The sequence below is a fragment of the Gasterosteus aculeatus genome, chromosome 21, assembly GCF_964276395.1.
Source record: "Gasterosteus aculeatus chromosome 21, fGasAcu3.hap1.1, whole genome shotgun sequence".
Classification (NCBI taxonomy): Eukaryota; Metazoa; Chordata; class Actinopteri; order Perciformes; family Gasterosteidae; genus Gasterosteus; species Gasterosteus aculeatus.
In genome coordinates, this window is record NC_135708.1 from 817,078 (window position 1) to 838,089 (window position 21,012).

Genomic DNA, 21,012 nt, shown 5'->3' on the forward strand with positions numbered 1-21,012 from the left:
AACACGCTAGAGAGACGTTTTACAGCAGTCAATGAATATCTTTTTCCTAAAGTGGACATCATGGTTCTCCACAGCATGTCCTCCGGCCTCAAACGTTGGAGCGTCTCCTGTCAAAACTGGAGCTCGCACTCATTCCAACACACTCCATATGGATTTCCTGCAGGAGGAAAAGACGACTTGTCAACAAGGCAAAAGTGATGCTGATCAGGATGCTCGGCCTGCGCTTAGTGCTCCTAATGGCCTTTGGCACGTTTCACTGCGCCCAAAGGAAAGCCACCAATCAGAGCCTGGAGTCTCCAACACAGCTGTCAATCACTGCCAGTGACACGTTGACAATCAAACCGTCTGATCTAAACGTCCTATTAGCTGTTTCAGAGGCATGTTTCAGCTACTGATGAGCAGTAAAACATGTCGGGACAGAAAGCAGTCGAGCCAGGACGTGTCTCCTTGTGGACGTGTAGATTATGTCTCGTGTTCTACAGTCAAGAGACAGTGAGACGTTTCATCGAAGTCACTAAATGTTGCTTTAAAGCCGTCATCACAAAGACATAGTTTCACTTTGTGTGTTTGTCTTGAAGGACACGCTACATCCAGACGGAGGAAGATGAAGCAGGTAAACGGCTACAAATAGAACACAATGAAGCTGAGTAACACACACACACTGAAACACAGAGCATCTCACCAATGGTGAAGCTGAAGCGTCCGTGCAGAAAGTAGCACTGCCGCCCTTTTTAAACGCCTGTTTGTTGGACGTTGGTCGTGTCGTTGGGCTCCTGATGTGCACGGTGTCCCTCAGTGGGTGAGGGGGGGCCGTTCTCTCTGTGCTGCTGTGGACGGGTGTTCAGGGTAAACGCCGCCCTTTTCCTCTTTGCTCTTCGCCCCTCGAGGCTCTAACAACTCTGATCTGCTCCATTGAGACACTTTCATGTCTGATATTTATATTTACTGTGAATTAGTTTCCTCTGCTGCTCCGTCACACACAGCGTTTCTATTTGAAATGAGAAGCAAACAAAAGCGTGATAGTTAAACACCCGACAGTCAAGAAGCGTATTCAAATGTTTCAGAGCAGCTGACGTCATCGAGGCAGCTGCTGTCCCATGAAATGAGCGTCCTCTGTTGTCCCCGTGAGTCAGGACCCCCGAGTCTGTTCTCCCCAGAACGCAAGTCCGTCCTCTGCGTCCCATCGTTGAGAAAGGGCCCCACGTTGGGAGGTTAATACGAGCAGCGTGGAGATCAGGACCTTCAGCTGCTTCCACGTGTCGTCCAGTCAACAGGGGACACGAGGACAGAGGTCCCTCATGATGCAGCTGTGGACAGTCTTCTCGTATGTTTCTGTTGCTGCTTATTACCCGTCCATGACCAGCCGTTCTCCTGAAGCTTCCCCTGGACCGAGGCGCTAATGGAACCACTGAGCTCCACCACCGGGGCTCCCTGAAGACCTTTACTGGTGCTCTGAGTTCTCTCCGTTCTTCCTGCTGCAGGAACGTCTCCGCGCCCCTCAGCTGCTGTTCATACAGCTGTCAATCATGTTGAATGACACGTGAATGAAGGCGGCACGATGCAGCGCGCTGAGGCCATGCAGATAAGCTCAAGTAGCGGTGAGCCTTGTGGTGACGTCATTGTCTTAACTCAGGTAGAGACGTGATGTCACCTGTCAATCACAGGTCAGTGGAGCCACGATAATGAAGTAACTGTTGTTCTTTGGTGACTAAAGAGCCTCTTCTTGTTCACAACAACGGGTTCAGTCATCGAGCAGCAGCACATGTGGGATTAGTTCACTTCCTGCTTGTAGTTCACTGAGAACGTCAGCGCCTCTGGACACGATGGACTAACATCTGGAGGGACAACGTCCCCTTGCTGGACATCAACACGAGTTCCCTCGTTGTCCTCTTACCGGACGTTGTCCCACACACGTCTCTGGTTTAGTTCAGTGTGTTGTGTTCTAGTGTCTTTTAAACACTTAAAACGCACTTATGTGACGTCACAGAACTAACCGGTGGCTCTGTGGGCCACAGCGCCCCCACGTGGGCAAACCAAGCAGCTGCTTATAAGCGCTCAGCCTGACGGTGACGTGTGCTGCAGAACTCTGTTCAGAAAGGGTTGAATTAAACAAACGCTGCTGCCTAACCGGCCCAAACATCACCACTAACATCAAGTAGAAGAGCCTTTGTGAACCACGCGGAGCTCATCTGTTATTCGGCAACACGAAATCACCTGAAGAACCAACGTGTCTGATAACAATCACACTCTGAGCCCTTTGGACATGTTGTCTCATCAGGAGACCGTAGCGGTTTATCGGCTCTCACGTTGAACTGACTTACATCCGGAAGACGTTTACAGCAACACGAGCCTTCGGAGTCTTTTCGCTTCCGTTTCTGTGTGTTTCTCCTCCATATTCCGGTGAACGGAGCTGCTAAAACGAGATGTTTCTACAAGGAGGTCTGGTGGAGAGGACAGAGACGCTCATTATGAAGGGATGAGGACAGACACGTTTATTATTCAGAGGACAGTGGTGTCCGTTGAGGTTGGACAGGTTTAATAAAGACTTTAACTCACAGGGAGACGCCGCTCTGCTGCTGCAGTACCGACAGCGGCCGCGGTGGCGCCGTTTCACCACAAGTCACAACGTCTTTAATGGTTTAATAACCATAGAAAATCATAATTAATAACTAAAGACAACGAGGAACGCTTCACGGGTTTGCGTGTCCTCCTCTAGCTGGGACTTTGCTGCGTCACGATTGGCTGCTTCTCATTAATTGGAACGTGACACAATCTTACAGGTTTTCTTCATCAGATAATCTTCACAGCTTCAAACGTTCACGTTCTCACCCTTTTCCTTTCATGCATCACTTATATAATATTTAACTAAGAAACTAAGACATATGCTCCATGTATCAGAGAGCTGGAGAAAAGATCTGGTTCATTCTTCCATTATTCCTCACTTCACACAATGAACATTTGGTAGTAAAACAATAAAATGAAGGTGCTGTTGGTGAAAGCGTCCTCATGTTTGGTCCTGGGGGGGAAACAGTTTTAACAATGTGACCTACAGCTGATATCAGAATAAAGATTATTAATATACGTTACGTACAAGTCACAAGTCATTAGAACAAGAGTCCTTTCTGCTGGTAATCGATTAGTTTGTGCTGTTAATCAGGACGCGTGTGATTGATTACTTTGATCATCAAATGATCAGGCAGCAAAGTTCATGAGAAATAATAATACTTTACTTTTTATAGCACTTTTCTTGGTACCCAAAGACGCTGAAGAAGAAGAGTAGAAGAAGAAGAGGACGAGCTTGTGATGGATTAAATAAACGTCACTATGACATCATCAGTGTGCAGCGCAGAAATATCAACATCTGTAAAAACGCAGGAAGAAATGTGACGTTTCTTCATGAGATCTCAGCGGCTGCAAAAACTAAAGGTTTCCTGAATGAAATCATTCTATTGTTTAATGCAGTAAAAGAAATGGACGTATTCACAAGGCTCTCACAGACTGGGATGTTTTCAGCTACTGACAGTCTGGATGAGTCCACAGAGGCTGTAACTTCCTACATCGGCTTCTGTGAGGACAGCTGTGTACCATCATGCACCAGGGTGAGTTACAACAACGACAAACCTGGTTCACAGCGGAGCTCAGAACACTACGCCTGCAGAAGGATCAGGCATTTAGGAGAGGGGACAACTGCCAAGGGAGGCCCACATCAATTTCTGACAATTTACGGCAGTTTTCGGCGTTGCCCGCAAATTGCCGTAAACCTGAAATTCCACGACAATTTACAGTGCCGCATACTGCCGAAAATCCCACTTTTCATGCAGTGCGATGAATTGACAATGGGCTTAGAACCCCCCCAACGCCGTACAGCTGCATTCAGCGTCGTCTGTGCTACCGATTGGTTTTGGGGTTTGGGGTTTTTAGCTTCTCGCTTCGATGGAAAAAGTTATCTGGACTCATTTGCAGAACATACGTTTACTAACGAACAGTGTGAAGCGTTCCTGTATCTGTTGGTGACGGGTACAGATTGTTCCTGTTGGAAGTCGCTTCTGGCTCGGTGACCTTTAGGGCGACCCCTGACCCTGAAGCAGCTGGCAAGTTTCTACACACAATAGGAGAGACACACCTGGAAAGAACTCCAGCGTTATTTTCCCCTGTATGTGCTTCCTCTTTGGACATGATGGTGGGACACGTGGGGTGAAATGGGCCAGTTTGAGGAACACAGCAGAACAGCACCACTGTGGTTTCTTCGATGGCAGCCATTGATTTACACTCTCACTTCTACAGGGCTCGGCAGGGGAGTCGGGGTTTCCAGGGCTGCCGGGTGCCGCGGGACTGTCTGGGTTCAAAGGTCACAAGGTGAAAGTCCTCTATTATGGTACATGCACCATTTCAAATAACACCTGGATGGTTTAGAACGAATGGTAACAGACGACACTATGAATGATTTATAGCCTTCGTTTGCATGTTGGACTGTAGATAGTAATGGCTGCTATGATATGTACTTGTTCATACGTTGCTTAGATGACATGATTCATTTCAATGGTGCTGAAGGTCGTCCTTCTCACTTCAAAAGCCGTGCGTGAAAGCTGATAAATAGGAGGCGCCCTGATCCTGATCGGTGGCTTCGCCGGGCGTCCTGTGCGTCTCTGGTCACTCCCCATGCGGCTGACAGAGCGGACTCCTCCACCAGCCTCTATTTGGATGTGACACTTCCTGTAAGTTGGACGTCTTCTAATATCCAACGTATCTGTAGGGGGGGAGAGGAGAGACGGGCCCTGGAGGACGCCAGGTATTACACCTCACACTCACGCTTCACTGTTCAACACACAAACTCACAACACTGGAGGAGTTGTGGCAACAAACCAATGGTGGTAAAGACGCCTTTCCAGGGGAGGAGATCACGGGCAGCGATTCCACAGAACAGGGTCAACAGGTAGAATCATGTCTTAATTAAACCACAACTAAATCAAGTACAGTACACACACACACACACACACACACACACACACACACACAATACAATCAAATAATACCTCCTCTGTAAACAGACACATTATGACACTCGGCCTGTTTAAACATAATTACAGTAATCCCGTTACAGCTGTGTGGACTTAAGGGTCTCAATGGCTTCGTATGATCTTCTATTGTCATATCATAGCTTATATTAAGAGACTGACAGTAAATATACTACATAAAGTCCATCTCACATCATTAAGACATCAAACGTCTGAGCATCAACACAGAGGAAGCGATGAGCTCCGTTACTCCGTCGCTTCCTTCTTACGCGCTGTAATTGAAAAGAGGCGTCAGGAGCAGAGGAAGGAGCGCTGTGTGACAGTGCTGCAGGAAAAGAGATGGAAAGTCCGGCTGGTTAAAGATCACCAGTAGCCAATTCCCCCCCTGTCCCTCCCCGGGCCGCTCCTATTGGCTGATAGTAGTAATCATGACCTTTTCTCTACACACACACACACACACACACACAGAATGAAGACATGGGACTCCACAGTGTAACACACACACACACACACACACACACACACACACACACATCTAATTCACCATCGCTGCACACGTTCAATGACACACACACACAAACCAGCATGTGTGCAAACAAACGTCTAATCCTGATGTATGTCTCTGCAGGGGGAGCGAGGCACAGGTGGAGATCCAGGGACTCCCGGTGTACCTGTGAGTGTAGATTTGCACTCCCCCCACTGGGTGGCAGTGAAGCTTTTTTCAATGTTGAGATTCAGTTCTGTGTTTGAAATATATGTGCAGGTGTGCAGTGAGTTACAAGGACCAATGGATGGCAAGAACATCTCCACCCATCACTTACAAGCAGCTAAATAGTGGTCGGAACTCGAGTTGTAAATAATCTCAACATCTGTCAGTTCTTCTGATAAAGTCACAACAACTGGAATGAAGATGATATCAATACGAAACAAAAGTTACGTGAGTAACTACGGTTCTCTGAATCCTGGAGGACCACAGATCTTTTGTCTCGTGGCTGCGCAGGTCGAGTATTTTATAACAGCAAAGTCACCTGTGACCTCAGGTGACCTCCACAGTCTAGAGGTTCTGGTGTCGTCCTGAGATCAGTCCTACGATATCTAAGCCCTTAGAGCGCAACCGGGTACAGTAGTCTCCCCCCCGATGGAGGACCCAGACGCAGAGCTTTGGGAAACTAAAGGACTGGTAGTCAAGACTTCAAATCAAAAAAAAGGCCAAGGGATAAAAATGCAGACAGGAACCAGGAACCCTCAGACCCCGTTTACACGATGGGGAAACGTTTGGGCCTTTCATTTACACAAAAACTGAGGTTTTATCACGGAAAACGATCGTTTCTAAAAACTCAGGCCAAAGTGGAGATTTCGAAAACTCAGATTTTGTGTTTGCGTGTGAACTCGGTCCAACGGAGTTTTAGGTTGTCAAACGTCACAGTATGCGACTTGTTGTTGGTTTTGAGAATTCTGATTGGTTTGTCTTTATCCTTCTCGTTACACTGCCGACTACAGGTTTGGCGTAGTTATGATGGCGCCCGGGGACGTATTTATGCGGGTTCATATAAACAGAAACTTTTTTGAAAACAGAGGGGCAGAAATATTTGTTTCTGTGAATACTGTAAATATGTGTAAATGTGGCCTCAGACTTGAACTTCCAGAACATTCATCAATGACGTGACACGAGACGCACACGGCTTAAATATACTGGGAGGTGCAGGTGATTGGACACAGGTGGAAACAATCATGACACGGCAGCCAATCACAGGACAAGGCAGGAAGTGAAGTTACAGTGTTCATTTTGGAAGCTATTTTTGATTTAGTCTTAGTCTTTAGACGAAAAATGCATATTAGCTTTAGTCACATTTAGTCATTTTAATCCTTCTTAGTTTTTGTCTAGTTTTCGTTGACGAAAACTAGACTAAAATGTAAGTAGTTTTAGTCCCATTTAATAGCTTTATTAAACTCCTTTTCTTCCCTTCTCAGGCCCAGGAACCCCCTGTGTTGTGTCTACAGCTGCATAATAGTCTAGCTCAGGGGTTCTTAACCTTTTCGACCTTGAGGCCCAATTTTTATAGTACAAAGTGGCCCGGGGCCCATTAAATATTAACACTGTATAGGTTTAATTGACTTCACTCTCGGTTTGATTTGTATTCAATAATAAACCAAATCCACTTATTGTTTAACAAGCAAAAAAAATTGTCAAATAAAAGCGGCCTCTCCGATTAGCTCACGGCACATATCAACAGCGGCAGGCAGAACCAACTCCTCCGCTATGGTGAATGCTTTCTTACTCTGTGCCACACGTCTGGCTACGAGGTAGCTGGCTTTCAATGCACATTTAGAGTTGTTTGTCAGTGACACGACAGACCTTTTCTGCATCTGCAGCCCAATTTCCTTCCTCTTAAAATATTCCACCGGCTTTCCCACAAGCATCGGGTGCTTGGTCTCTAGATGCCGCTGTAGTTTTGAGGGCTTGAGAGCTTCGTTGGACAGCATTAGCCCACACTCCACACACTGGGCTTTTGGCACTGCCTCTGTTCCTCCATTTACGAAACCGTATTTAATGAAGTCGAGATTGTATTTCCGCAAAAACTTTGTCTTCTGGGTGGGGGTATCGGCAGGACGTTCGTCTTCATTTTTTCTTTTTAAAAACGTATCCATTTTTGCTGCGAAGTAGACAGTCTTCTTCTCTGTGTATTGGCGCTTTTTAAACAACCGAGTGATGCATTACCGCCACCACATGGTCGAAAGCTGCACGCAGTCCCGCGGCCCTTGCGGCCCACAGGTGCAAAACTGAAAGTTTTTTGCGGCCCTCTAGGGGGCGCTGGTGGCCCAAGTTTGGGCCGCGGCCCTATGGTTAAGAATCACTGGTCTAGCTTGCAGTACTTGGTTGTCCATTAGATGTCCCTCCTAGGACAGGTCTATAGCAGGTTGGCAAACGTTTTGACTCGCGGCCACAATGGGCTGTAAAATGTGACGGAGGAGCCGGGCCAAGAACAAATGGTGGAAGTGAAAAGATTTGGATTTTAACAAATAGCAAAGCATTTATTTGCAAGGCAATTTAACAAATTGGCAAAGGTGTAACAACTTCATGAGGACCAGGGACCTAAACGTGTCAAGAGCAGCTCAGCCTACATGAGACACACTGTCAGGTCCAAATGCATCAGCAGTGAATTGAAAAGTGAAGTGAAAGTATTTTACTGCTGGAATGACATATTTTCGTCTCCAGACAGACTTCCTAATACTTACTGGGTAAAATAAATATGAGCGTTTGCTCTACAGTGCGTTCTGTTCTCCTGGTGTCCTTCCTCATTCTCTGTGTGTTCTCCTCCGATCCGTTACGTCCACGTTAGGGGGAGTAGGAGGTCGACCCAAATGCACAAGCACAGCAGTTTGATTTGTAGCCAATGATTGTATTTCCCATACGACCTGGGAAGGGAAAAAGAAAAAAACAAACAAGGCAAATAGTCAAAAGGGGAACAGAAAGTGCTCTTCGGGCTCAACTGGAGTCGGGAGGGAAACTCCACCGACGTCTGTCAGGGGATAAAGCAGTTCCGGTGTGGAAACCCGAGGCCCGACACCATAACCAGAGTCTGATTAAAAGGAGTCACGTGTACTCCGTGGGTCTGACACTGCAGGACATAAACATGCAAACTGGTGCGCTACATCTGACAAAATAAATACGAGGCGCCCTGATCCTGATCAGTGGCAAAAAACAACTAGAAAAAAAACAACAAAACAAAAGCACAGACGGGGAAAAACTGCTAAGCAGATAGAGACCCTAACAGTCCGATCTTCAGCTCCTGCTGTCCATATTGGACAGTGTCCTCTGGCAGGATACGGACCCCCAGATTACTCTGAATGTTTCCCCGTTGGGGATTATTTCTGCTCCTGATGGGCAGGTGGCATCTGGAATGGCAGCAGGTGTTGACATGCACTTTGAGCTTTGAGTGGTGGAGACTGGAAAGGCGAAACCCAAACATACAGGGAAGGTGTTGACTTCCACGTTGTGGTGCATGGCTCAGAACGCTGCACACTCGGGGCCTCGTGGACCAGCGCTTTTGTGCCCACGCATGTTTGTTCCTCAATGTGCGCGTTAAAGCGCGGCGAGGTACAAACAAGGCGCACGGAGGTAAAAGCGCAGACTGCCTGTCGCAGGAAGTGAAAAAGGCAAATTGTGCTTTTTCGTGTCATGCGAATGCATTTGTGACGCGTGTGGATTTTAGGGTTCTGGAAGGACCACCGCAGGTTTGTTCAGCACACGTTTCTTTTATTTTCTGTTTCCGTCCACACATTTACATTTACACACTCACGGCGTCCAGTTCGTGGTTTCTAACTACAACCTAACAAGAACCAATCTGAGGCTCACTGAGAGAATGAGCTGCCAACCTTTCAGTCAAAAATAAAATGAAATCTACTGATGGAGAGCTATGATGGAGGCTGTTTTTCTTCACACATGTTCAACTATCAAACATAATTTACCTGCATTTGATTGATTTTTCCGATATCAGTGCATTAGAAGTGAGGCAGTATACATCACATCCAGTGAGGGGCCCAGTCCTTTGGATATTTTTCGGTATGTGGCCCTCGGGAAAACAGTTTGGACTACCCTGCTATGGACCCGGCGGAGCTGACGGTCCGACCGGCAAACAGTACAGCCGTTGAGGGGGGGGGGGGGGGGGAGGGGGGCGCTGACGGTACGCCAAAGTCGGCCCACTCCTCGCCGTTGGCGGCGGGCGGCACCGGACGCTGGAGTTTGAGACCCGATTCAATTCAATTCATTTTATATTGTAGAGCCCAAAATCGCAAATTACAAATTAGCCTCAGAGGGCTTTACAGTCTGTACACACACGACATCCTCTGTCCCGAAACCCACCATCGGCACAGGAAAAACTCCCCAAAAAATGAAAAAAACTTCCAAGAGGGAAAAAGGGAAGAAACCTTAGGGAGAACGTCAGAGGAGGGATCCCACTCCCGGGATGGACAGACTACAATGATGTCATGTGTACAGAATGAACAATGTATAATACATGAGACTATATGACAGAAATGATTCATGTAATTGTGAGTAGTAAACCAGACGCACAGCAGGACCACTGCAGGGACCACCACCATCCACAGAAGCCTGTGGGGAGGGAGAGCACAGAGACTTAAGGAGAGGGTAATATTGGTTTACGAGTACAGTAATATGATTAATATGTAAAATAAGAAGCTGAATTAGTCATGTGCATTAATAAAACGTGAATTATGGTAGAACGAGAGCGTGGGAGAGGAGCTCGGTGTGTCCTAAGAAGTCCCCCGCCAGTCTAAGCCTATAGCAGCTTAACTAAGGGCTGGTCCGGACTAACCTGAGCCAGCCCTAACTATAGGCAAAATCAAAGAGGAACGTTTTAAGTTTTACTTTAAAAGAGCTGACCGAATCTGCCCCCCGGACTTAAAGTGGAACCTGGGTCCACAAAATAGCAGCTTGATAAATGAAGGCTCTGGCCCCCAGCCAACTTTTTAAAACCATAGGAACAACAAGTAACCCAGCATCTATGGAGCGCAGCTGCCTTGTAGGGCAGCAAGGTGTTACAAGCTCTTTAAGATACGACGGTGCCTCACCAGCAAGTGCCTTGTAGGTGAGGAGAAGTACCTTAAAATCTATTCATGATTTAACAGGGAGCCAGTGCAGAGAAGTTAGTTCTTGTTAATACACGTGCTGCAGCATTCTGAATCAACTGGAGAGGCTTCAGAGATTTACAAGAGCAGCCTGATAACAAAGAATTACAGTAGTCCAGTCTGGAAGTGACAAACGCATGAACTAATTTTTCTGCATCACTTTGAGACAGGAAGTTCCTGATTTTTGATATGTTACGTAGATGAAAATAGGCAGTCCTTGAAGTCTTCTTTATATGCGAGTTGAAGGTCATATCCTGGTCGAAGAGAACTCCCAGATTCCTGACGGTGCTGCTGGGTACCAGAGCAATTCCATCCATAAAAACTGTATCACGTGACAGCTGGCTTCGAAGGCGCTCTGGGCCTATCAGGATAACTTCCGTTTTTTCTGAGTTTAGCATCAGGAAGTTGCCGGTCATCCAAGTTTTGATGTCTCCAAGACATTCTTGAAGTCTAACTAGCTGGTCCGTCTCTTCTGGCTTGATCGACAGATACAGTTGAGTATCGTCTGCACAACAATGGAAGTTTATGCGGTGTTTCCTGATAAGATCGCCCAAAGGAAGCATATAGAGGGTAAATAAAATCGGTCCAAGTACAGAACCTTGTGGGACTCCGTGACCAACATTGGTGGTCTTTGAGGATTCACCGTTTACAAGCACAAACTGGGATCGGTCCGATAAGTAGGATTTAAACCAGCTGAGTGCAGTTCGTTTGATACCAATCAAATGTTCTAGTCTCTGCAACAGGATACAATGGTCTATGGTATCAAATGCGGCACTGAGGTCCAGCAAGACAAGAAAAGAGATGAGTCCTTGGTCCGATGCAAGTAGAAGATCATTCGTAATTTTCACCAGTGCTGTTTCTGTACTGTGATGCACTCGGAATCCTGACTGGAAATCCTCAACAAAGCATTGTTTTGTAGAAAGTCACATAATTGATTTGCGACGGATTTCTCAAGGATCTTAGAGAGGAAGGGAAGATTAGAGATAGGTCTGTAGTTAGCCAACACCTCTGGAGCAAGAGTAGGTTTCTTAAGAAGAGGTTTACAGCTACCTTGAAGGACTGTGGTACATGTCCTGTCAACAAAGACAGATTCATAATATCTAATAAGGATGTGCTAACTAAAGGAAAAACTTCCTCAAGCAGCTTGGTCGGAATCGGATCCAAGAGACAAGTAGAAGATTTAGACTTTGAAAATAAAGAAGTCAGTTGATTTGGGTTGATGGAAGAGAAGGCATCCAAACAGGCATCAGGGCCCACTGCTGCATCCAAGGTTCCTACATCGGAGCCAGGTTGGCACTGGTTGAAGGCAGGAGACCATCAATTTTCTCTTTGATAGTCAGAATCTTATCATTGAAGAACTTCATGAAGTCGTTACTAGTGAGGTCCAAAGGAATACACGGCTCGACAGAGCTGTGACTCTCTGTCAGTCTGGCTACAGTGCTGAGGAGAAACCTGGAGTTGTTTTTATTTTTCTCTATTAATGATGAGTAATAAGATGCTCTTGCGTTACGGAGACCAGACTTCCTTCTTGTTGCTATTCTTCTTTCCATAGGAGCAATAGCATCCAGCGCCACTCTCAAAGAGCCTGTAGCAGAATCAACAAAATGATCGATCTGGGACGGACTGAGGTTCTCACAGGAGTCTTCTTGATCTATACAAGATAACAGCAATGTTCTATTCTCCACTGTTGTGTTTTCTGTGGAGTTTTTAATTCATGACGTTTTGTTATTTTGTATTTACATGTGTGATCAAATGTTTACCTGCCAGAGCTATACATATAAATGCCAGTAACATATGGAGAAACTTTGAGGTAGCAGCGCAATAGTGTAGTGTCCCTTTAAGAGAGGAGTGTGCTGTGAGGTCACGTGACCAGTGTTTACTGAGTGAAAAGAAAGCGCATTTCACTTAGTTGGTAACGACTTCCAACCCGGTGTGCAGCCACTTGGTAAGCTCTCAATTTCCAATGTTGTCTTGTCTCCTTTATAATGTACGCTTCATGTTGTCTGATGTCACCTTAATATGTTGCTGCTGTGTTTACTTTCTTTGGCTTATATGTTTAAAGTATGAAACACGGACTGGTATGTGACGTGGGTACTGCATTTTGGGAGTTGTAGTTTCCTGCTAAGGAAAGACTGCATGCATTGTGAATGTGGTGCATAATGTTTGAATGTGTACATGCAAATAACGAAACTGATGATGGTGGATTATAGTATGTAAATAATGTTTATTTGTATTTTTGTTATTAAGATAAAGAACTGGGGAGCTGTGTTGGTTGTGGTGTGCACATGGAAATTGAAGCATTGCATTTCTTATTATTCCAGGTTTTTTACCTGATTCCCCTTTTTTTAGAAATAAACAAACAAATGAGGAATCTTGAGTAAAGTCTATGTATGCCGGGTTGCCCTTTCCGTGGGGAGAAAACGGAACATCCACTGAACTGAAGAGCATTGCAGTTGTGTGTATGAGCACATTTCACATGTGTGTGTGTGTGAGAGGGTATTGTGACTAATGTCCCTCACGGCCCCTCATACGTTCCTCTCTGGTTTTAAACACTGGAGCAGCAGCTTTCCTCATGCTTATTCGATGTAGTGTGTCTGCTGTGCTGAAGGGACGGTGGAGTCGCGTTGCAGCAAACCAAAGTCTGCAGACTGAGTTGTTTGAGTCAAGTCTGTGCTCCTGCGTAAGGAACTGTAATATTTAATGAAAGCAATTTGAAGTCACCCAGAAACCTAAAAATAAAAAAAGAGCCGAGCCGACGTAGAGGAAGTTGTTGTGAGTCACATGGCGTTTTTGGAGCATTCATTTTTCATTCTGTTGTCTTTTATTTCGTAATTTGTCCCATTTTGGTTATTCTTGACAGATATATGTGTGTTTGTTGTACTTTTTAATGCTGTCATGTACGGGAGTCTAATGAGCTTGCGCACTACGGTGTGTTAAACGGTAGTTAATGTTATGCCTGTAAAGGGAAACACGGTGATCCATTAAACCAGCAGGAAGTGAAGCGACTCGGGGACTTTCCTCACTGCAGAAACAGCAGATTAAATCCATAATTCCCGTGAGAAGCGGCAGAGGTAAGACGTGTGTGTGCGTGTGTGTGCGTGTGCGTGTGCGTGTGTGTGCGTGTGCGTGTGCGTGTGTGTGTGTGTGTCTCTGCTGGCTCGCTGTGTGTTTCACAGTAACTCTGCAGGCTTTGTCTCACTCAATGATTCATAATCCACCGATTCGCTGCTGTTCTTTGGCTCCAACGTCCGCGAGCTTCAAGCACCGACAAAATGTCCCACTCGGTCCAAAGGTTGTGGACAAACCTGCACGTCATATGTGACTCTTCCCCACCAGCTGAAGGTGTGTTTGGAGTATTTTAATGTGGATTCCAGCTTATTGTAGTCAGGACTCTGCCGAATAAAAAAAAGATAATGCGTTGATGTATTTTATCATGATATATACCCTAAATAATGGTTTCCGGTACTGGTTCTGGTCCGGTTTTACGTCCACATGTCGAGCCCACCATCACGTGTTTTGGTTCTGTGAGATTAAACGTTCTTCTCTTTCCTCACATCTGTTTAAAAAGGTCGTGTTTATCAAAGTTGAAATGTGAATATGGTGGAAAGAAAGTGTGGATTCATAGTTCTCACAGTGCCGACGTTTCCTGAAAGCAACACAGTTGAGGACACGCCCCTCACGTGACGCCACGCCCTCTAAGCAGATCAGGGCCAGAAGTCTGAGACAAAGCAGACGTCCTCTTTTACCCGGTAGTGATGGGAATTACGCCTCTTTTTAGAGAACCGGCTCTTTCGGCTCCCAAATGGCTCTTCTGATTTTTTGGTGCTTAAATTAATTAATCACCAACAATAATGTAAAATTATGCGCAATATGAATTACTAATGTAAAAAAAACACTATCAAATGTTTTTATATAAATACACTTTTATTTATACACTCTACAGAGTGATAAAAAATAAATTAGTGCAAAAACAAACGTTTAACTATTTACAAATGAACTTAACTAACTTTTAATTATTTTAAACTTTTTAATACTTAACAAATTTTAAGTGAAACAACATACAGAAGCTTACAGATTCACACAACAAAATATAAATTAAAATGTGTAAAACAAAAAGAAAAAAAATCAGCATGCAGAGTTTTGTCCTTCAGCGAAGATTTACATTGAGACCAAGTGGCTCCGCTTTGAGGGGCTGATCCTGTTTCTTCTCTCTGAAATTATCTGCCCTGTGTTGGAGAAGATAGAGATTTTAGTCTTCCAGACTCTACATTCTGCATTAGATAGATCAATGTCATTGACATGTGTCCAGATTTTGCTGCGTTTCCTGTTGACACTGACTTTCTTAACTTTTACGAGTTAACGAGTTTTAGTAGCCTATATAGTGATTTAACATAAATAACATCCTGATGGACCGCTGCCTCCTGCCAAAGGAAAGCGCTTAGAAGAAACACAACATTTATTGGATGAGAATTTAAAATGACGTCTCTTGACACGTTGTCTCAAGACAACAACACAAAGTGTCCCATGAGAGTTTTAGTGTTGAGGTGAATGAGCTCTGTGTGTTTGTCCTGATGAAGATAATAATGTGTGAGCTCTGCCAGCAGGTTGGTGTGAAGGTGTGGACTCTGCTATGAATCAGGCTGAGGACCCAGAGGACGGAGTCCCTCCCTCTGAAGCCCCTCTGTGTGGGGAACATGACAGCCAGACCAAAGCTCAGAGGTGAGAGGACCATCTCCAACTGTCCTCCACTCGTCTCCATGTCCCAACGTCTCTGACTCACTGACTCTGCTTCTATGTGTGTGACCAGGATCCATCAGAGACCAGGACCTGGACCTGGACCCAGCTGTGTGTCCATGAAGAGTAACCGGTCTATGGCGCCTCCTCTAGTCTTCAAAGATGTTGGTCCCTCTGTTGATGCAAGGTGAGGGTCTCAGGCTGATGATGAGGTGTTTCTACCAGACTCTCTGGTGGAGGTTCTGGGTTTCTTGCTCCAGGGCCCTTCAGCAGTGTCCAGTGAGGGAGGGAGAGCTCCATGGAGGACTTGGTGAGACCTGTTGGGACTAAACCAAACTGACTGGTGAAGAAAACAGTGAGCTGAAAGACTGAGCTGTTGATTCTCAGTGGGACCAGCAGGACCAGTAGACCTAAACCACTACAGGGAGTCATGTGGTCCACATCCAGACCTCACGCCATGGACCTTTACCTTGTTTTGGTCTCTGTGAGGACGGACACCATGTGAGCTGATGCTTCATGATTAGATGATGATGTGATGATGTAATCTCAGTGTTTCTTTCAGTTCACATCAGCAGAGAGGAAAGTCTCCTGAACCCAGATGTTTGTCCATGAAGAGTGATCAGTCTATTGGTCAATGGATTAACTTCAAAGATGGACGCCGTTCTTATGACACAGAGTAAGTGGGCCCTATAAAATCTGTTTCATTTTTCTCAAATTCCGGTTTAATTTTTCCCGCAAATTCTTTTTGTTTTTTAATATTTGAGAATTTGGTTTTTAACATTTTACGCAGAGACAGTGAATTAAGAACTGAAATGTAGACAATATATTCAGTTAAAACTGAAAACTTCCATACATAGAACCTTATTTCAGGCAAAACATGCTGCATGATAAAAACATGGCAATATCTTTTCTTGTGTGTCCAAACAGAACAGTCATTCAAAAAAAATTCCGATTTGTTGGTTTAAATTAAACAAAATACATGACTAAACAAAAAACGTTAGTTCTTTGTAAGATCAAACTAAGTAAGAATAGTCCTGTCAATATCTACTAACAAAGGTGCATAACAATTGCAACAGCCCGTGCAGTAAACAATAAAACATTTGGTGGAAATATCAAAAACATTGTAAACTTCAATTCCAAGTGCAACTCGGAGCCTTAGCTTGCACAAACTCCTTGCTGATGAGGAAGCGCACCCATCTTCTCTTTCTAGCAGGCAGATCTCATCCATGTCACAATTGAGAATGATTTGCAGAGCTGCCAGGTCTCACCCACCAGCGTGATGACATGGCAGAGGCAGGTTACATGTACACTGTTGGGCAACACTCCTCTCAGAGCCTCCTGTATTCCTTCAGACAGTGAGCAGCATTATCAGTCACCACGGCCCAGACATCATCACGCTCACATTGTTGTGATTGACAGAGAATAGAATGGCTTTGGAAGTATTCACATCTGTCCATGAAGACAACATCAATCAGAAAGTACTGTTGTCCAACGCCTACAATGAAAGATAAAAAATAATAATAACCATGATTAGTATTCTCTCCGGGTTCTCCGGCTTCCTCCCACAATCCAAAGACATGCTCTTGAATTAATCGTGTCTCTGTGTTGGCCCTGCGATTGGCTGGCGACCAGTGCGACCCCCAGTCGCAAAGGACTGATTAGGTATAGCAGCTACTTTTATAGAAAAGCTATTTGTGTCTTTCTGTAATTCTCACAATAGTAAAGTCATCCAGCAGGCTGCACTGGACCCCCGCAGACCAGATTTGGCCCTCGGGCCTTGAGTTAGACACCCATCATCTAACTGGTCTGTGTGAGTTTAAGTGTGAATCATTAACTGTAAACATCCTCAGATGTAAACACAATGTGAGCTAGTTCCTCCACATCAGGATCAGCAGAGGTCACATCTGGAGACAGCTGCAGGTTTCTGGAGACAGATGACTGGGACTGAACATGTGATTAGAATAAACTCAGTGCTCTGTGGACCAGCTGACGTGGTCTCTGGACTCCATGCAGAGGTTTGGACAAAGTATCGTCAGTAGACTCTGTGAAAAGGTCCAAAGACTAGTTTCAGAAGATCTAAGGAGACTTATAGTGGTCAGGGGACGGACTAAAGAGGTTTGGAGTAGTTCCATAGGACTTTGGACCAGATGCAGAGGTCTGGAGATGTTGTTTTTATGACCCACAGTAAGAACTAAAACCAGATGAAACTGATGAATAACTGTCACTCAACTAATAAACTGTCCGTCATCATCGACAGTCTTCAGCATCTGGTTTTCATCATGATCAATCATGACAGAAGCCAATATCTTTAACTAATGTTGTATTGGTGTTGATGGTCCAAACACCATGTGAGCTGATGGTTCATGTTCCTCCACAGAGAGGACCAGGAGAGCTCAGAGGTTCCCACAGGTCCGTCTGCCCAGCAGCATCAAACACACCTGGACTCCATCTTCATGGTGTGTACATGTACAACTACTTTAACATCTCTCAGGTCAACATCATCTCCATGCTGCACTTTGTAGACCAGAGGATTGTCCGTCTGTCCAACATGGACCTGATGGTGGCTTCCATGTTCTAGTTGGTGTCATTCATAGAATGTTCTGTTCCAGCTGCTGGAGGAGAACATCCTCACTTTTGTGAAGAACGAGCTGAAGAAACTCCAGAAGGTTGTGAGTTCAGATTACCCAGAATGCTTTGAGAAAGAGGATGAGGAGGTGCTGGATGAAGAGCAGAGGGGGAGCAGAGAGGCCTTTGTGAAGATCTCAGTGCACTTCCTGAGGAGAATGAAGCAGGAGGAGCTGGCTGACTGTCTGCAGAGCAGTAAGAGGATTTCTCTACAGACTTACCATGCTGATAAATGAGACCTTCACTAATGTCTCCAGAGATGGACAGAATATATTCATAGTCATTCTCTGAGGAAACTATGAAAACTATTCTGTGACTCATTGATCTTCTTTGTTGTCCTCATTCAGGACTTCCTGCTGCAGTTTGTCAGCGTGAACTCAAATCCAACCTGAAGAAGAAGTTCCAGTGTGTGTTTGAGGGGATCGCTAAAGCAGGAAACCCAACCCTTCTGAATGACATCTACACAGAGCTCTACATCACAGAGGGAGGGACTGCAGAGGTCAATGAAGAACATGAGGTCAGACAGATTGAAACAGCATCCAGGAAACCAGCCAGACCAGAAACAACCATCAGACAAGAAGACCTCCTCAAAGCCTCACCTGGAGGAGAGGAACCAATCAGAACAGTGATGACTAAGGGAGTGGCTGGCATTGGTAAAACAGTCTTAACACAGAAGTTCACTCTGGACTGGGCTGAAGACAAAGACCACCAGGACATACAGTTCACATTTCCATTCACCTTCAGAGAGCTGAATCTGCTGAGAGAGAAGTTCAGCTTGGTGGGACTTGTTCATCACGTCTTCAGTGAAACCAGAGCAGCAGGAATCTGCAGGTTTGAAGAGTTCCAGGTTGTGTTCATCTTTGACGGTCTGGATGAGTGTCGACTTCCTCTGGACTTCCACAACAATGAGATCCTGACTGATGTCACAGAGTTGGCCTCAGTGGATGTGCTCCTCACAAACCTCATCAGGGGGAAGCTGCTTCCCTCAGCTCGCCTCTGGATAACCACACGACCTGCAGCAGCCAATCAGATCCCTTCTGAGTGTGTTGGCATGGTGACAGAGGTCAGAGGGTTCACCGACCCCCAGAAGGAGGAGTACTTCAGGAAGAGGTTCAAAGATGAGGAGCAGGCCAACAGCATCATCTCTCACATCAAGACCTCACGAAGCCTCCACATCATGTGCCACATCCCAGTCTTCTGCTGGATCACTGCTACAGTTCTGGAGGAGGTGTTGAAGACCAGAGAGGGAGGAGAGCTGCCCAAGACCCTGACTGAGATTTACATCCACTTCCTGGTGGTTCAATCCAAAGTGAAGAAGGTCAAGTACGATGGAGGAGCTGAGACGGATCCACACTGGAGTCCAGAGAGCAGGAAGATGATCGAGTCTCTGGGAAAACTGGCCTTTGATCAGCTGCAGAAAGGCAACCTGATCTTCTATGAATCCGACCTGACAGGGTGTGGCATCGATATCAGAGCAGCCTCAGTGTACTCAGGAGTGTTCACTCAGATCTTCAGAGAGGAGAGAGGACTGTACCAGGACAAGGTCTTCTGCTTCGTCCATCTGAGTGTTCAGGAGTTTCTGGCTGCTCTTCATGTCCATCTGACCTTCTTCAGCTCTGGTGTCAATCTGCTGTCAGAAGAACAAACAACCTCCCTGTGGTCTAAAGTCTTTAGAGTCAAACCTGAACCAAAGCGTCTCTACCAGAGTGCTGTGGACGAGGCCTTACAGAGTCCTAATGGACACCTGGACTTGTTCCTCCGCTTCCTCCTAGGTCTTTCCCTGGAGACCAGTCAGACTCTCCTACGCGGTCTGCTGACACAGACAGGAAGTCACTCACAGACCAATCAGAGAACAGTCCAGTACATCAAGGAGAAGATCAGTGAGAATGTGTCTCCAGAGAAAAGCATCAATCTGTTCCACTGTCTGAATGAACTGAATGATGTTTCTCTAGTGGAGGAGATCCAACGGTCCCTTAGATCAGGACGTCTCTCCACAGAAGAACTGTCTCCTGCTCAGTGGTCAGCTCTGGTCTTCATCTTACAGTCATCCGAAGAAGATCTGGAGGGGTTTGACCTGATGAAATACTCTACTTCAGAGGAGGCTCTTCTGAGGCTGCTGCCAGTGATCAAAGACTCCAACAAAGTTCTGTAAGTAAAGAGAGAGTTAGATTCATACATCAGAACTTAAATATGCTGCCATCTTTTATACTTACTGCTTCTTCTTCATCCTTCTCTTCAGACTGAGTGGCTGTAACCTCTCAGAGAGAAGCTGTGACGCTCTGTCCTCAGTTCTCAGCTCCCAGTCCTCTAGTCTGAGAGAGCTGGATCTGAGTAACAACCACCTGCAGGATTCAGGAGTGAAGCTGCTTTCTGCTGGACTGAAGAGTCCACACTGTGAACTGGAGACTCTCAGGTCAGGATTCAATTAAAGTCCACTTGGTGTCTTTATTTACATCCATGATACATTTCTGACCTTCATAAGATTCTTTCTGCTTGCATGATTTAAATCAAATAGGCATTTTCCAACTATTTCCATAAAATGTGTTTATTTTCAATACAATGTAAATATTTGACATTATAGAGTTAGTAGTAATGTTATCAGAGTGTTGATGTACATAAGTGGGTGTTTAGTTGTGACTGGAAACCAGTCAGTAACCATGTCAATGTGACCCCTCTGTACCTGATAGGATCTATCTGTAAGTCTGTCTCGCGCGAGATATTTGCTCGCTTGCGAAAAGTGAACTTCGTTGCTCGCGAGGAGAATCTCTGCTTGCGCGCGAAGGAGTTTTCTTCGTGCTCGCTGTTCTTTCTGACAGTATTTTTCCCCATTAAGATGGTTCAGCTACTGTAGAGAAAAGGGCGCTGTCTCTCGTTCTTTAATCTCATGAAGTGCTCAGCGAGAACGTCCATTTGTTTTATTTATTTACTGTAAATGACCTCTCGCGGCCCACCAGGGGGCAGCGGCCCACACGTTGGGAATCACTGTCTT

General features: G+C 45.5%; 2 protein-coding genes and 1 long non-coding RNA gene across 3 annotated transcripts in view; 2 read left to right on the plus strand and 1 right to left on the minus strand.

The window, feature by feature from the left end:
* The window catches only part of LOC144390396 (uncharacterized), a 265,667-nt gene that overhangs the window by 202,810 nt on the left and 41,845 nt on the right, over positions 1–21,012 (minus strand). The window lies entirely within an intron of this gene.
* Positions 1–21,012, plus strand: part of LOC144390265 (protein NLRC3-like) — a 138,286-nt gene that overhangs the window by 37,976 nt on the left and 79,298 nt on the right. The window contains exons 2-3 of the mRNA XM_078096732.1: positions 15,266–15,383; positions 15,472–15,585. Coding sequence (XP_077952858.1) covers positions 15,266–15,383; positions 15,472–15,585 — 232 coding nt within the window. The remainder of the gene's footprint in view (positions 1–15,265; positions 15,384–15,471; positions 15,586–21,012) is intronic.
* Positions 15,592–20,467, plus strand: LOC144390298 (protein NLRC3-like). The gene is made up of 5 exons (XM_078096786.1): positions 15,592–16,074; positions 17,776–17,854; positions 18,008–18,218; positions 18,371–20,171; positions 20,263–20,467. Exons 1-5 carry the CDS (start codon positions 16,007–16,009, stop codon positions 20,450–20,452), a joined length of 2,349 nt encoding a protein of 782 aa, XP_077952912.1. The 5' UTR covers positions 15,592–16,006; the 3' UTR covers positions 20,453–20,467.

Bases quoted from the DNA above. Each gene is read 5' to 3' on its own strand.
- LOC144390298 (XM_078096786.1), top strand. From the start codon at position 16,007: ATGAAGAGTGATCAGTCTATTGGTCAATGGATTAACTTCAAAGATGGA. The intron at 18,219-18,370 runs GTAAGAGGATTT...GTCCTCATTCAG, and splicing joins GGCTGACTGTCTGCAGAGCA to GACTTCCTGCTGCAGTTTGT. The intron at 20,172-20,262 runs GTAAGTAAAGAG...CCTTCTCTTCAG, and splicing joins AAAGACTCCAACAAAGTTCT to ACTGAGTGGCTGTAACCTCT.